The sequence below is a fragment of the Anomalospiza imberbis genome, chromosome 5, assembly GCF_031753505.1.
Source record: "Anomalospiza imberbis isolate Cuckoo-Finch-1a 21T00152 chromosome 5, ASM3175350v1, whole genome shotgun sequence".
Classification (NCBI taxonomy): Eukaryota; Metazoa; Chordata; class Aves; order Passeriformes; family Viduidae; genus Anomalospiza; species Anomalospiza imberbis.
The window spans coordinates 64,742,489-64,756,510 of NC_089685.1; the positions used below are offsets into that span (position 1 = coordinate 64,742,489).

The window sequence follows — 14,022 nt, forward strand, 5'->3', positions numbered from 1 at the left end:
AATGATAAAATGATGGCATATTAAACAAAAGAGGACTCACAAGCTCCTAAGCTAAGGGTACAAAGTGATTGTAGCAAAGGGCAGAGGGTCTGTGCAGCTCCTTCAAATAATAAAATTAGTAAAATAAATCTATATAAGGATACATGCTTACATAAACCATATAAGCCCATAAACTCACCACAGAATGAAGTGGTAGCCAGCCTGCTTCTCTCCAGCGGCGGGGCCCACTTACTCCACATCCCGTGGCAGGCTGGGTACGTGACGCCCTGGCAGACATTTCACACATCACATGATTTGCTTTCACTGCATTCCACTTGAAGTAGTTGCTGATGCTATTCCTACTGCCTAGGTGTTTGTCACCATGGAATGATATAGGAAGGGTAAAGTAAGTCTGGAAGAGCTCGATTGTTTGAGGATGAAGATGTCACACTAATCTGAATTACCTATTACCTGAACAGTAATACGTTCTGAGGTAAAAACACTGTTTAGTATATGCAGTTGATGGCACAAGAAAACTAAAATAACTCAAACTGCAGCACCAGATACATACATTTTTCTTTACTTTAAGTAAACTTAGAAACATAAATCAGTATAATTAAAAATTATCAACTCAAAATGAGCAGCAAGTAAAACCGTATATTGATCAGAAACCCTGATCTAAAGAGATCTTACAGGTTCTAGAACCAAATCTCAAAATCAAACTCAGTTTGAAAGGACCAAAACTGTGTGTGCTCCTACCTCCACCAAACCTTGAAGAATTCTTACAAACATCACACAGCCATAATGCACTCTTGCTGCAGAAGGGATGATCATGTTCAGTGTAGATGTTAGAAAGATAGCTGCACCAAATACCCTATGGAGAAAAGTAGCATGAAAGGGAATACAATTATTATCTATTCTTCAGAAGTGTTTTCATGTTCCACTTTATGAATATTTATAAACTTATTTCAAAATACATTGTTACTTTTTTTTCTTTTAATAAGTATTTAAATTGTTTGCATTTCAGTCTCTGAAAACCTGTTCACAGGAAATATATGTGACTTAATTTTTGTGTGTGGTCTTATTCACAGTAGGATTAACAGTTGTGTTATAGCATGAAAAATTTACAGTCAGAGAACAACACTGTTTTATCTAAATTCTCTACACCTCTTGACAAAAGCAACAACCCATGTCTAGAGAGCTCATTATCTGAGTGACAAGAAAGCACTAAACAGGTGAGCACAAAAGCAAAGAAGCTGAGCAGGCTTCTATATAAATCAGTTCCTTTTTCACTTCTCTAAGTGACAAAGGAACTGATTTATATAGAAAACTGTCTGAAAATATCAATTAGAATACAAAGCCCACAGTCATATCTTGACATTTAGGAGACTGTTTTAAAAGCCAAGTAAACATTTAACTGAGAAATTAGTATTATCTCTCTGTTGTGATCCCTGAAGAAAAGACTTCTGCCTTTTGCTTTCTTACCACTAATAGAAATATCAGGTCTGTTACCATAACATTATTGGCTCAGGGAACTACAGCAAATCATGTGAATTAATAACCATGTGAAAGAAGAAACTGTAACAAAGAGAACATGTTTAATTATCCAAACAGCCATCGCTAAAGACTGAGTTTCCAATCTCTGCTACTTCTTTTAATGCCAACTCTTAATATGCCTAGGTTGTAAATGCATCATTTATACTGAGTTAGAACCAGTCACTCTTCTGCTACTATTTAAAGGGTTGAGTATTGTTTCCACAGAAACAGCATCTTTTCATCCATTCATTGCCATTTATCCCAAAGAAGTTCGTCTCCACTTTGACAAGAAATATTCCAGGTTTTTTCAAGTCATTCACATATTCTTCTGTCCTCACTAGCACGATTCCTGGGCAGCTGCCACTTTTGGATCAAGACAGACTTCTTCAGCTACAGACTCCTCTGCCCAGCAGGGTGCTCTTACTGAAAACTGATATCAAGAGGTGCCTCATGCATCCACCAAGCAATTCTGAAATCACACTTAAATGTGTGTTTGAGGATAAGCAGCAAGTTAAAGGGATGGTGTCAATAAATGGTTGATTAACTTTTTGGTGGAATGCAGATCTACATCAGTTTGGGTGAACGTATTGAGTAAATTACGTAGTGTTAGAGGGGTTTGGTGCAAACCCGTAAAGCACTCAGTATTTTCAGCCATTATGAGATCCATTTAAATACCACACTATTATAGATAATTATGTGCATTAGAGAAGTGCCTGGGGTGGGTCATCCATACATATGTTCAAGGTTGCACAGTTTAAACAAGTGGCAAAGGAGTCTTTGCCTAAATCTGTAAGGTCAGTATTAGCATAGAATCTCATTTCCAGAGTGCAGCTGGGACAAAAGAAAGTTTTTCCTCTTTCTAGGACTGGTAGGTTCATTGGCCACAGAACCCCTGTTTTCCTGCCCTGTGTCTTAGCAAATAACCCCTCTGAAACTGAAACTTGGCACCACTGGTGAACCTACCTAGGCTGAAATTGGTTGGGTAAACAAGGAATAAAGAAAAAAAAACATAGACTTAGTGAATCCTATTACTGCAAATACAAATTCTCTGAGCTCAGCTCTTGAGCTATTTTTGTTCCTCAGCAAATTCTATGCCTAAACCCAGTTATGATGGGCAAATCCATAATGCAATGTTGTGGTATAGCATTAGATTGAGCTGGAAACTCTCATGGGGATAAATGCAGAGCTTTCTGTGCTTGTGCACAGCCTGTGCTTAAGGAAACACTTTGCTGACAGAACACATCAAGTTACGGTGTAAACATAGTTATTTTATGGTTTGCAAGTAAATTAAGGAAGCACAAGCTAAACTTGTGAATTATTCAGCCAACAGTGTGCACATCTGTGTTTTGGAGCCCTTCTGCTGCAAAAGCTGGTGGCAAGACTAGAAAGCCTGGAGAAATGATTAAGCTTAGCTAATTTGCTTGGTTTACTCGGCAGACGGGAAAATATTCTGCCTAGGCACTGTTATGTGGTAAAGAAATGAATAATTGAGGATGAGAACAGTGCTGAAGAAGCAGCGCAAACCAAACTCTGAGTAACTTCTGGTTATGGACAGAAGACAGTGGGACTGAACAGTCTGGGCAATTCTATGGAATGACACTGTTCTGGAGAAATTTTCACAAGGACATATGAGTGGGAAGAACATCCAGGCAGTCTTGTAACCCCTACAGCTCTTTGCAGAATGCAGAAAGCAAAGTACTTTGAACTGGGGCAAAGTACAACATAAAACTGGTCTTAAAGATCCTTTCCAATTCTGACACTATTTGTATATAAGTCACATCTTGTTTGCAGAGGACAAAGTTAGTACCAGCCATCTTTTTTTTTCTTTTTTTTTAATCTGTAGATCCCAAGTACCCTTAATATGCACATCTCATAAGCTCATTCATAACCAGCTGTCTTCAGACAACCTCCCTCTCTCTTGTGATAATATTCAAAGTTCTGAAGACCTTTTGAAGGAAAGTCCAAAATCAAAGTTAACATTGACAACATTAGCTAGTTTTTCTTATTCACATTTTCAGAAGCAGTTGATTAAAAAAAAAATTGGCTGACAAACACATTGATCATAAAAAAAAACCTGTACAGATTCTCAGACTTCACCAAGCAGAAATCAGAAGGCTCTAATAGACATTCTATGCAATCTTAATTAAAGTCAGTACTGCTGTATCCAGACTTGGCAAGGATATTTGTGTGCATGAGGACAGATTGGTGACTACATATGATAAACAGTTCTGTAATTCCTTTATTCCCAGCTTCAGTCCACAGGAACTGTGGACTGTTAAAGGAGGAAGACCAAACACTGCTGGAAAACTATTGTTTGGTGTTAAGTTGAGGTATAAAGCACTAAGGCAACTTCTTAAAGACAAATGTTTCAACCATTGTTGGAAGCATTAGGTGTGGTTTTCCTTGAACTCTCCAGAAAGCATTGTTTAGAGAAGAAATGTGTAAATATTTGAGATGAACAAGTTAAATTGAAAAAATCAGCAACAGACCCATACTGGAAGTCATGTCCTCTGAAATTATTTTTGTTTAATTATTATTAATGATTAATTTTTATTATTATTAATTCTTGATAAATACTGAATTTTCAGCTTCAGATGTGCATTTCTGAAACACTAATTTGCTATTTTAGTAATTTTCATTTACGCCGTGTAAAACAGTGGTCAGGTTCTAAAGCTTAATTCATTTGCTTGTTTTCTTACCTGTTAGCAGCCAATTTGTTTGAGATGAACCCTCCTGGAATTTGTGTCACAATGTAACCCCAGAAAAAAGAGCCATGAATGAGTCCTACAGTCTCTGGATCCCAGTTGAATTGGGCTGTCTGTAAAGGAAATGGGACACATGCTGCAAGATAAAGCATACACATTGTGAGATAACTATTGCTTAGAAGTCACATAGAAGTCACCCTGTGCTCCAAATCAAGCCTCTTTACACTGGCTGCTCAGGATTGCTGGGCTTGAAAGCCCCCAGTTAAGGCAAAAGGATGTTCAATTCCCCTGTGAGATTACTGCTTTTGCTCTTAGGGGTGGGAAAGTTTTCAGCCATAAAGTAGCTAATTTTGGACCTTCAACTATACCACTTGCCACTGCTTCCCCCTGGGCTCCTTAAACTTGAAGCCTTTGCTTTCAAGACTGCTCAGAGTTATAAGAAAGACCTGATATATTTCAATGGACATATCCATCTTCCCAAGATTATCAAGGTTGTTTAAGTCCTTTGAGTTAATTTGCTTCATGGTTGGATTTGTTCATGGTTCTCCCTGTCAAGGCGCAACTCTGATTATCCACTGTCAGCGTTAAATGGCATGGAGCAGAAAATAGTTGGGGGCAAGGAGAACATCTGAAGACAAAGCAATCTGAAAATAAAACCAGGTAACACTAGCCAGTGACTAGTTTATCTTTTGTTAGAAGTGATGCCAATGTAGCCAGTTGTCGCTAAAACACCACAGAGAACTGGCAACTGTCGTGATAAGCATTAATATCTCTTTTTTCGATATTACTTTCTGCATGTTAAAAGAAAAACAGGTTTTCCCACTACATTGATCTTTTTGCTCACGAAGAAGCAAACTGAAAAACAGCTCATTGTTTGACCTACAGCCAGATGGTATTAATTAGCCAGACATGTTTACAGAAGGCTAAAGGGTTTCCCTCTCCAACAATACACATTTTAATGTGTCCCACTTTCCTGTGCTGAAGCACTTCTATTTAAACACCTAACTTTATGCTAGCAATTTCCAGTTGAGTTTCTAGGTAGTGTTAATTTCTGAAGGCAGAAACCATGAGATATGGAAGAAGGTTCCTCCATATTCAGGAGATGCTCGTGCCAAACACTATGAGTTTAGATTTGTGGAAGAAATTTACTCGCATTTTCTGAAATTACCTCTTCTGGGCTTCCCAACCTATGCAGGCACATACCTTCTCTTGATTAAGTACAGAACCTGGAAGTCCCAGCAGCACCATGGGGAGCAAGGATTAGACTGAATAAATACAAATTCAGCAGGAAGGCTAAGCATGGCTCCTATGATCATGAGTTATGGAGACACTTTTAACATTGGAAATTTATGATGGACATTTTCTGCACTCTTCTTTACCAAAAGTTAAAAGACATAGGAAAAAAGCTGATGAATATTTGCACAGCATTTCATTCAAGAGTCAAGATTCCTATGAATTTGTTAGGCCAAAAACATTCAAAATATAACCAAAAATAAGTCAACAAGTAGAGCAAATGTAGAGATTCAAGCTCATAAAACCCATAAAGAGATACTTGACATCACAGCCAAATACTGAGGGAGGATGGGAAATGCTAAGGTATGGATTGAACCTGCTGGGGTGCACTGATAAAGCTGTGTAGGATCTGCAGTGGACCACATCATCCACTGAAAATTTGAAAATAGCTTGGCACCTAGCTCTTAATAGCTCCAGACAACAATCTATGTTGTCAAAAAAACTGATGCCTTATTGCCAGTGGCTGCTTTAAGATCATGAAAATTATCCACTGATATGAATGTAGTGGCTGCAGCCCCACATAAAATAATTGATAATTCCTTCTGCAGCAGCATCAGAGCACATTTCCCTGAGAGAGAGTAAAGAGCAAAATATTCTGCCACCACAGCAAAATTTGTCTACAACTGACAGATCAGGGACCCGGGAGACATGCAAACTAATTCCGTTCTCATTTCTGGTACTTATATCCTCTCTATGACACTGCAAATCCTCAGCCCCTAATGATTTTTACGTGACATCATCACATAAATAGGAATTAAGTGCCTGCTCATCTATGTGCATCGAGACTGATGTATGTCCCTCCTTCTGTTTTTTTAATCTGTGTATACACAGGGCTTTGCTATGTGGCATTTGGGTGATTTCGCAGTGGGATCTGCTGAGAGCAGAGAAAGGAAGATGTTTTCTCACCCGCAGCTCTGGCTTTCCATCGATATAGACAGTGCTGTTGTTGACCATCTCCACAATGGCCACGCCCAGGTTGCACCTGATGCCGAAGGAGATGCAGAAGCCCAGGCCGCTCATGATGGCGATGATGTAGCGCTTGGGCAGGCCGCAGCAGTAGCACTCGCACAGCGCGGGCCGGCGGCTGCTCGCCACCACGGGCCGCCCCTCTGCTGTCAGCTCAAGGGGCTCCTCCTCCACGTTGGTGCCATCGATCTTCCTAAACAAATGAGGGAATTAAAAATGAAGGTGGCCCGTCGTCTCAGTAAGATTTGCTGAAACGTGGATGGACAGTTCCATGCTCCGGTCACTGCTGTTGTGAGGTGCTTGTCTCCTGGTAGTGAGGTGAGTTAATGCTGGACGGGCTATGAAAGGTTAGCAGAGACTACACTTTTTCCTGAATGACTTCTGAAGGTTGCACATCTGAGCCATCTAGCCAGACAGCCAGCTGCAACAATGTTCACAGGCTATTCAGGAACATCTAACTGGAGGTCTGTCGTGATAAATTCCATCGATTCTTTGGAAAATTTACATTTAAATTAACCATAATTTCTACTAGATCTACTAAGCAGAGCTGCCGGTATGTTTCAAGAAAAAATACAAATACAACACAAAGCATGGATTCACTCAGCCCCAAAATTCCTGGAATTTGCTTTCTCCTGTGAGACAAAAATCAGGGCTGTACAGCAGAGGAGAATCCTTTCTGGCATCAGATTCCCTTATTAAAGACACAAAAGAGACAGGTCCAGACCTCCTCTGCCTGGAGGCATTTGAAGTCACATGTTTCCCCTTCTCTAAGTATCCTGCCACTACAAGGACTTCATTTGCTCCAAAGTGAACCCCTGCAACTCCTGTTGTGGAACGTGTTGCCCTTTGTGTAAAATACTTACTATGAAATGAGATCTGAAGGCAGACAGGGGCTTTTTGGGCAGTAAATCCAGCATTCCTCATCAACAGAGGCTGAAATGGCTTTGCCTGGGATCAAATTTGGTGTGGCAACTACAGTGCAGTTGGGAAGAGTTAGGAGGGAAGATGCCAGGGATGGGGCCTGAATGGGAGCAAATGACACCCAGTTAATATCAGCTTGTGAGAGGCTGGCCATCAGCTACCATCTAACACAGGAGTGCAGCTCCTCAGGCTTTGCATATCCAGCCTTTCCTTTTCCTATAGGCAATCTACCTGGGATATTCATATTAAACAAAATGGCACTTCCATGCAATCTGGAATTGCATGATAGGTGCAATTAAAATTTAATTTGGTCTCTCAGTCTGATTAGGGCTATTAACATCATGCTGCAAGACCAGGCAAAGTCTGTGGTAGGAAAGGTGAGGTAAGAGAGAACTAGACACACCCACCAGACCAGAGCTAAATAATTCCTTTTCTAACATTACCTTTGCAGGTCTATTTTAAAATGCAGATTATGGTTTTTCTGACAGGCTGAAACACTTAAGGACATGGCTAGCTGTGAATACGTTACTAACCCACTGAACACTAACCATGAGCTTAAGGTTAAGCTTTTACTAAGAGAGGCCTTGATCAGCAGCCTTTCAGTTTTGGCATCACCCTGAAGCAATGAGCTCAGGATCCAGCTCTTTTTGTGCCTGCCATGGAGTACTGTGAAAATATGAACAGTTAATTAACCTAAAGGAAGCCCAGCTTGCCAGGTAAAATGATGAGATTATTTCATTCACTCTTTTCTGATAAGAAATAACTTATTTTCTTCTTCCACACATCTGGCTGAGTGTATTTGAAACCTAATGTATATATTTGCTATGTATTTGAAACATCAGTTTTCAGTATGAAAATCAACTTAAACAAATACTGACAGAGCATATATGGATGGGCTACATCTGACTGGGTTGGGTTTTTTGGGACAGTGTTGGTCAAATCACCATTTTTCCCAGTTGCTTTCAGTCTAATGTACTACCCATAATCTAACAGATAGTACTCTGCACTAGACAGTTTGCACATGTTCCACTTTAAAATCTCATAATTTTTAAGCTCTAGAGCTAACTGGAGCATCATTTACTATGTTATTCTTTTTTACATCACAATATAAACCCATTATTTCAGCCATAGTCTTAGCAAAAAGAAAATAAGCATGCTACAGTCCATCAGCTCATGTTTTCAAGAAACAGTAGAATCACAGTGTTCTATGCCAAAAGGGAACTCCTGGGATTATTTTATTTAATTCCTTTCTCAAACCAGGGCTCACTGCAAAGTTAGATCCTTAGCTCATTGTCAGACTGGAGCAAAGACTTTCCATTCAAGCAAGGTAACACAGAAAATGTGATCTTACTGTGGTGTTATTGGGGGTGATTGAGATCTTATGATTCACCTGCAGGGAAACAGCATTTGTTAATGAAATGGGAGTACAGAGACTAATTGAGTCAGGCACTTGAAAAAGAAGACACCATATATTCTATGTTCTATGTGTTAATAGAGGTGAGTATAAACATAATGAGATACCAAAATAAAGACCTCAGGAAGTGAAAAAACAATTTAATTTTTTAGAACTGTTGTCATCTCCAAAGTGTTATTAACAAGCCAAAAGAAATAATTTGTCTTCCTCTAACCGAATATAAGATATTGATGGAATTAAATAAATTAACAATTTTCCAAATATTACCAGGCTCTATTTATAAGAGAGACATTAGACTTTAGGGGGTGCATTAATCTGGGCAGCTGGCAAAGATCAGACACTTCATGCAAAGCCAAAACATCTGGATGTTTTCAGCTGGCTGTCAATTCAGATATGCATGAAAACATCCTTCTGCTCCAAATTCAGTGCTAAAAGTGGTGACCCTAGGACTAGAACTGTGGACCAATATTGTCTCTGCAGAGAAATTAATTATTCTGCTATTGTATTTGACTAAGTAAAAGAAGCAAGCTGAGGACTGATCCACTATCCTAAATCCACGCTGTTAATATCCTACTCCCAGAAATTAATTTCAATGCCTCAGTACTGGGTTTGTCTTGGAGAACACTATTTTTCAGTAGCAGTCCAAACACACAGGTATTAGAGCAGTGCAGACATTCACACAGCCAGTGTCTGCACTGGTTTTTTGGTTTTATTTTATTGAACAGGTACATAATGAAAATATGGCAACTGCATGAAATTATGAGAAATTTATCTTCCAATTGATCCATATATTTTCATAGTGTTAGTGAAAATTTTTACTAGTTGTAGACCAATGACTTAGAAGAAAACTGCTTCAGGGCCAGTGCTGTCCTCTAATTACCAGCCTCATGCAGGAGATGCAGGCATGCATTTTCCTGCACAGCAAATGTTCACTCCTTAGATCTGTTTTTCCTTTTTTCAACAAATGTACAACACTTGGCAAGTAAGAAGAGCTAGGTTATTTGAATCTGCATCCATATTCTGTGCTCAAATTTCATAATAACTTCATGCAAAATTTCTCTTTTTTATTGAATGCCTACTCTGGCACATACAGAGTTTTGAAAGCATGAAAGAAAATCCCTATCAGTAATAAATAAAATCCCTGGGGCACATATACATTCAGCACTCTGTATTTAAGGGAGTTTTAGCAGAGGAATTAGTTCTTTCTTTAAATGATAAATTAGGTGTACTAGAATTTAATTTAATTTTATTAAAAACTCATTGACTCTATACTAACAGGAAAATGTTAATATCCGTTGTGTTAAAATACATTCTAGAGTGGATTTCACCAGATGTTCACAGGCAGCTGGAGCACAATCATACACAATGTTCACACTTACAGATCCAGTAACTACAATGATCCCTACATAACTTAAGAAACCTATACAGTAATTATCAAAAAATATCATTAATCCAAAAGCAGACACAACCTCCTAAGATCTTATTAATTCTTCAGGGATTTGTCCAGGTGATAATTTTCCATAATAAATCCTGTATTTAATGCATTGGTACCCAGCACAAATCCCAACACAAATATCCACTCTCTCGAGTTACTCAGGGCATGAGACCTCTCTTGCTGATTTCTGCATGGTATTTCCATGAAACCCACAACAAGGGTCAGACACCAAGGGACTGCATGTCCCAGGTGCTGCACTGCCAGGCTGCAGGGCAGTCTCTCCCCAGTGCAGTGGTGGAGCGCTGCAGGGATGGATGTTTGTCCCTGGGGCGCTGCGGTGCAGCGCTGCACGAGTGCACCGAGCCCTGGCACTAACAGTGCTACAAAGGCACAACTCGCGCATCAGCTGGGTCTGCACGCCCCACGCTGTGTTCACAGCACTGCACGGTCTGGGAGGCCCCAAGCTCCCTTTGCACAAAGGGAAAATCTGAGAGGAATAATTCCATGATCCAGCCAGATCATGGAATGATCAGTCAGAGGAGCCCTGTCCAATGCAAGTGTCTATCACCCAGCTTCAAGATGCAGTTCTCAGCAATTTAGGCTAATTCACCAAGGGACATCTACAGCAGTCAGAACTACGCCCATCAGGGCTACACTTCATACAGCAGCCATGTGGCATGGCCCATATGTCTTTTTACATTAAAAGTGACAATATTGGGCTGTAAACCCACTTAGACATTTCCCACTTCTTCAGGAAGCCCACAGTTGCCATTAGCTGGTCCTGAAATCCTGAAATACTTGAAGTAGGCAGAGCCTAAGATCTTACTTCAGTCTTTGCCATTTTCCTTGACTGCAGTAAGTTCACAGAAGGACCAAAATGTGTCTGTCAAGAAGATCTGCGTGAAATCTTTCTTTTCTGAGAAACATAATGATGGCAGAGCCACAACTCTGATATTCATTCACCCAAGCTTTGAATTCTCTAATATTTTTTACTGCCCCACTGTATAAAATTATTCAAGGAAAAAAAAAAACCACTTTTGCATTAAAAAAAAAATTATACAAAACATTTACAGCATTTTCTAAAACATCTTCTAAGATCTCACAAATTAAACAGCTGCCAACAGCCTGAAGAAAGGATGGATCTTGAGTCTCTCAGTTCAGTCCCCCCAGCCTCCCTTCCAGGATCCAGACACCCTAAAGTCACCTCCTGTGAGCAGAGGTGAGTGCTCACAGCACCCACCAAATAAGCACACCTGTGAGGAGGCAGTAAGCTGCTTTATGATGCTTGTGCTTTAGCACTTGAGCTGGACTGTGGATAATTGCCATGGAGCAGCTACTCTTGCCAGGCATCCGCTTCTGGGTCTGATCTCTTGTTTGCAAGACAGAGGAAATGTGGCAGGAAAGCATAGACCAGTCATATTTACCAAAGCTAAAATGTGTTTTTCTACCCACTTTGGCAGTTTTGACATCAACAGTCAGTGAAGTCACAATTGGAGGTCTAATCAAGGATGTGCATTCTAATAATTCATCAAATTATGATGAGTGCTAGAAGAGAAACCAAATTATTTGCTGATTTTCACCACATTAAAGACAATTGGATTGGATGAAGAGCAAAGTCAAGGTTGCAGCTGCTATACAGGAATATGTACCACCATGTAAAAGCACGAGTGCAGGCTCTCTTTTGTAGACTAAGCTGTAGAGAATGAAGTTCATATTAAACCATGCATGTTTAATTCATTTATGGAAACTTTCAAATATGACTGCATATTTCCAACAGGACTGCTCAAGTTGCAGCAATTCTTACTTAGATCTGACTGCAGACATAGTAAAAAGATTTATAGTTTGGATTATTTCCTCTGCTGATTGGTACATCTAAGGAAGGCTCTGAGATACCTATGTTTAAAACAGAAAATAATTAAGTTCAACAAACTATCTTGCATCTCAAGTGATATTTGGATTAATTTGATTCAGGTGCAGTGTTGCTGAAGTTGGATGCCTCTACTATCAGCTGTGTTGGAACTAGCATGACAGCTTTAATACATGACTACAAGAAGAGAGCAATCTGGATAATCTGAAGTGAGCCCAGTGTACCTGCCACATCACATACTCACTAGATACAAACCTTACAGGTATTTGCTAAATTGATCAGCAGAGCCCACAGTAAAGAGAATTTATCATTAAATAAATGACTTTAATCAATGTTCTAAAAGATAAACAGATTTCCTGGAATTACTGTAGAGTACTGTAAAAGTAAAACAAAGTAAAATATCAGGCTTCATCTGTAACACTGTAAATTAGAAAAAGTTAAGGAGAAACTGTGTAGAACACAGATACTCTGTTCACATGATAAAGAAACTGAATAAATGCAGTATGATATGTGTAAATACTTCTAAATTTTCTTGTTATCAAAGACTTGGTTAGATATACCAAGAACTGTTTCTTGACTCAAAATAGCATTCCAATAGAAGGCAAAGGGGTGGATATGAAAGCAAATACAATTCAGTCACTAGAAACACCTTCAGTTAAAATGTTGGCCTGATCCACACAAAGATTTATAACGCAACATCAAGCATAGAAGAAATGCCACTAACCCCTCTGGCTCTCATCTATTGATTACACAAATAAGTGTTGTCAGTAGCCATTGCAAACAGAAATAATTTTCTATTTAAAGGAGAAATACATTTCCCTTTATGAAACTGGTAATTTCTTACATCAGATTTTCATTTCTCTAAAAATTGGAATCCTCCATTTCTTGGTTCATAAAACCATCAGGTTAAGATGAAAATCTTAAATCTTTTTTTCTGCTTTTGATAGCAAACAGCTGCTTCTCCTTATTCGCTCTCTAATTTGCTAGTGTCAGTAAACTCACATATACACATCTCTATTCAATACATTTTCTCATACTGATTTGGAGCAAGCTTTAAAAAACCCCAGACCTGTAATTTAGGAACATGAAGTCTAATTTCAATAGTGGCATCACTGAGAGTGTTAATTCCCATTAAATTATTGCTTTTTCTCATGCAAGCTAAATCACAGAATTAGTCACATTTAATTATTTAAAGGTTTTTTAATTAAACAGTTCTTCAAGCTTTTTTTCAATATTAGAACATTATTTCATAATTTATTTACACCTTTCTTGTTTGATCTACAGTCATATGCTGTTGTAAATGCTCCTTTTACATCTTCTGTCTTACAGCAAGCTGTCTCACTGTCTGTACTCTGATATTAATTTTGCAACTCAATATTCTGTTTTATGTTTATACATTTTTTCTATACTGCATTTCTCTTAATAAATTGAATCAATGGACCTGTCTGGGAATTTTTTGTTGGGTTTTACCTTCTCAGATTCCCCAGCGAGTCACTAATGGTGTTCTTCACCTCTTCCTTTCCTGGGTTAAAAAATCTTTCTTTCAGTGAACCAAGCCCTTTGAAAGGCATTTTGTCTTTCTTCTTCAGTAAATCCCTGATGTTAACGAGCATTCACTTCTGCTGTCATATTTCCCAATGCCAGAGCCGGGAGCCTCCACCAGTCCCTTCGGTGACCTCTGCAACAACAACCAGTTGCTCAAGAAAGGAGCAGGTAAGAAAATAATTTAAAAAATAGTCAGATCTTGCAAAGCTAGAAGGGAAAAGCTGTGGAGCAAAGCCCTCCCAGAAGAACTGAGGGGCTCGGCAGGCGCTTGGAGCAGCTCTGGCGCGCTGGGTCGGTACCTGTGCAGGGCAGCGGCTCCGGGGCTGCAGCTGGGAGCTGCAGGACGTGCTGCCTGCTCCAC

General features: G+C 39.3%; 1 protein-coding gene across 1 annotated transcript in view; it reads right to left on the reverse strand.

Moving 5' to 3' along the window:
• The window catches only part of SLC17A8 (solute carrier family 17 member 8), a 27,533-nt gene extending 13,733 nt beyond the window's left edge, over positions 1-13,800 (reverse strand). Inside the window, exons 1-5 of the mRNA XM_068191626.1 lie at positions 13,587-13,800; positions 6,420-6,672; positions 4,215-4,333; positions 739-853; positions 179-266 (exon numbers count right to left, since the gene is read on the reverse strand). Coding sequence (XP_068047727.1) covers positions 179-266; positions 739-853; positions 4,215-4,333; positions 6,420-6,672; positions 13,587-13,729 — 718 coding nt within the window. The 5' untranslated portion in view covers positions 13,730-13,800. The remainder of the gene's footprint in view (positions 1-178; positions 267-738; positions 854-4,214; positions 4,334-6,419; positions 6,673-13,586) is intronic.
• Between the last annotated feature and the right edge of the window lie 222 nt (positions 13,801-14,022).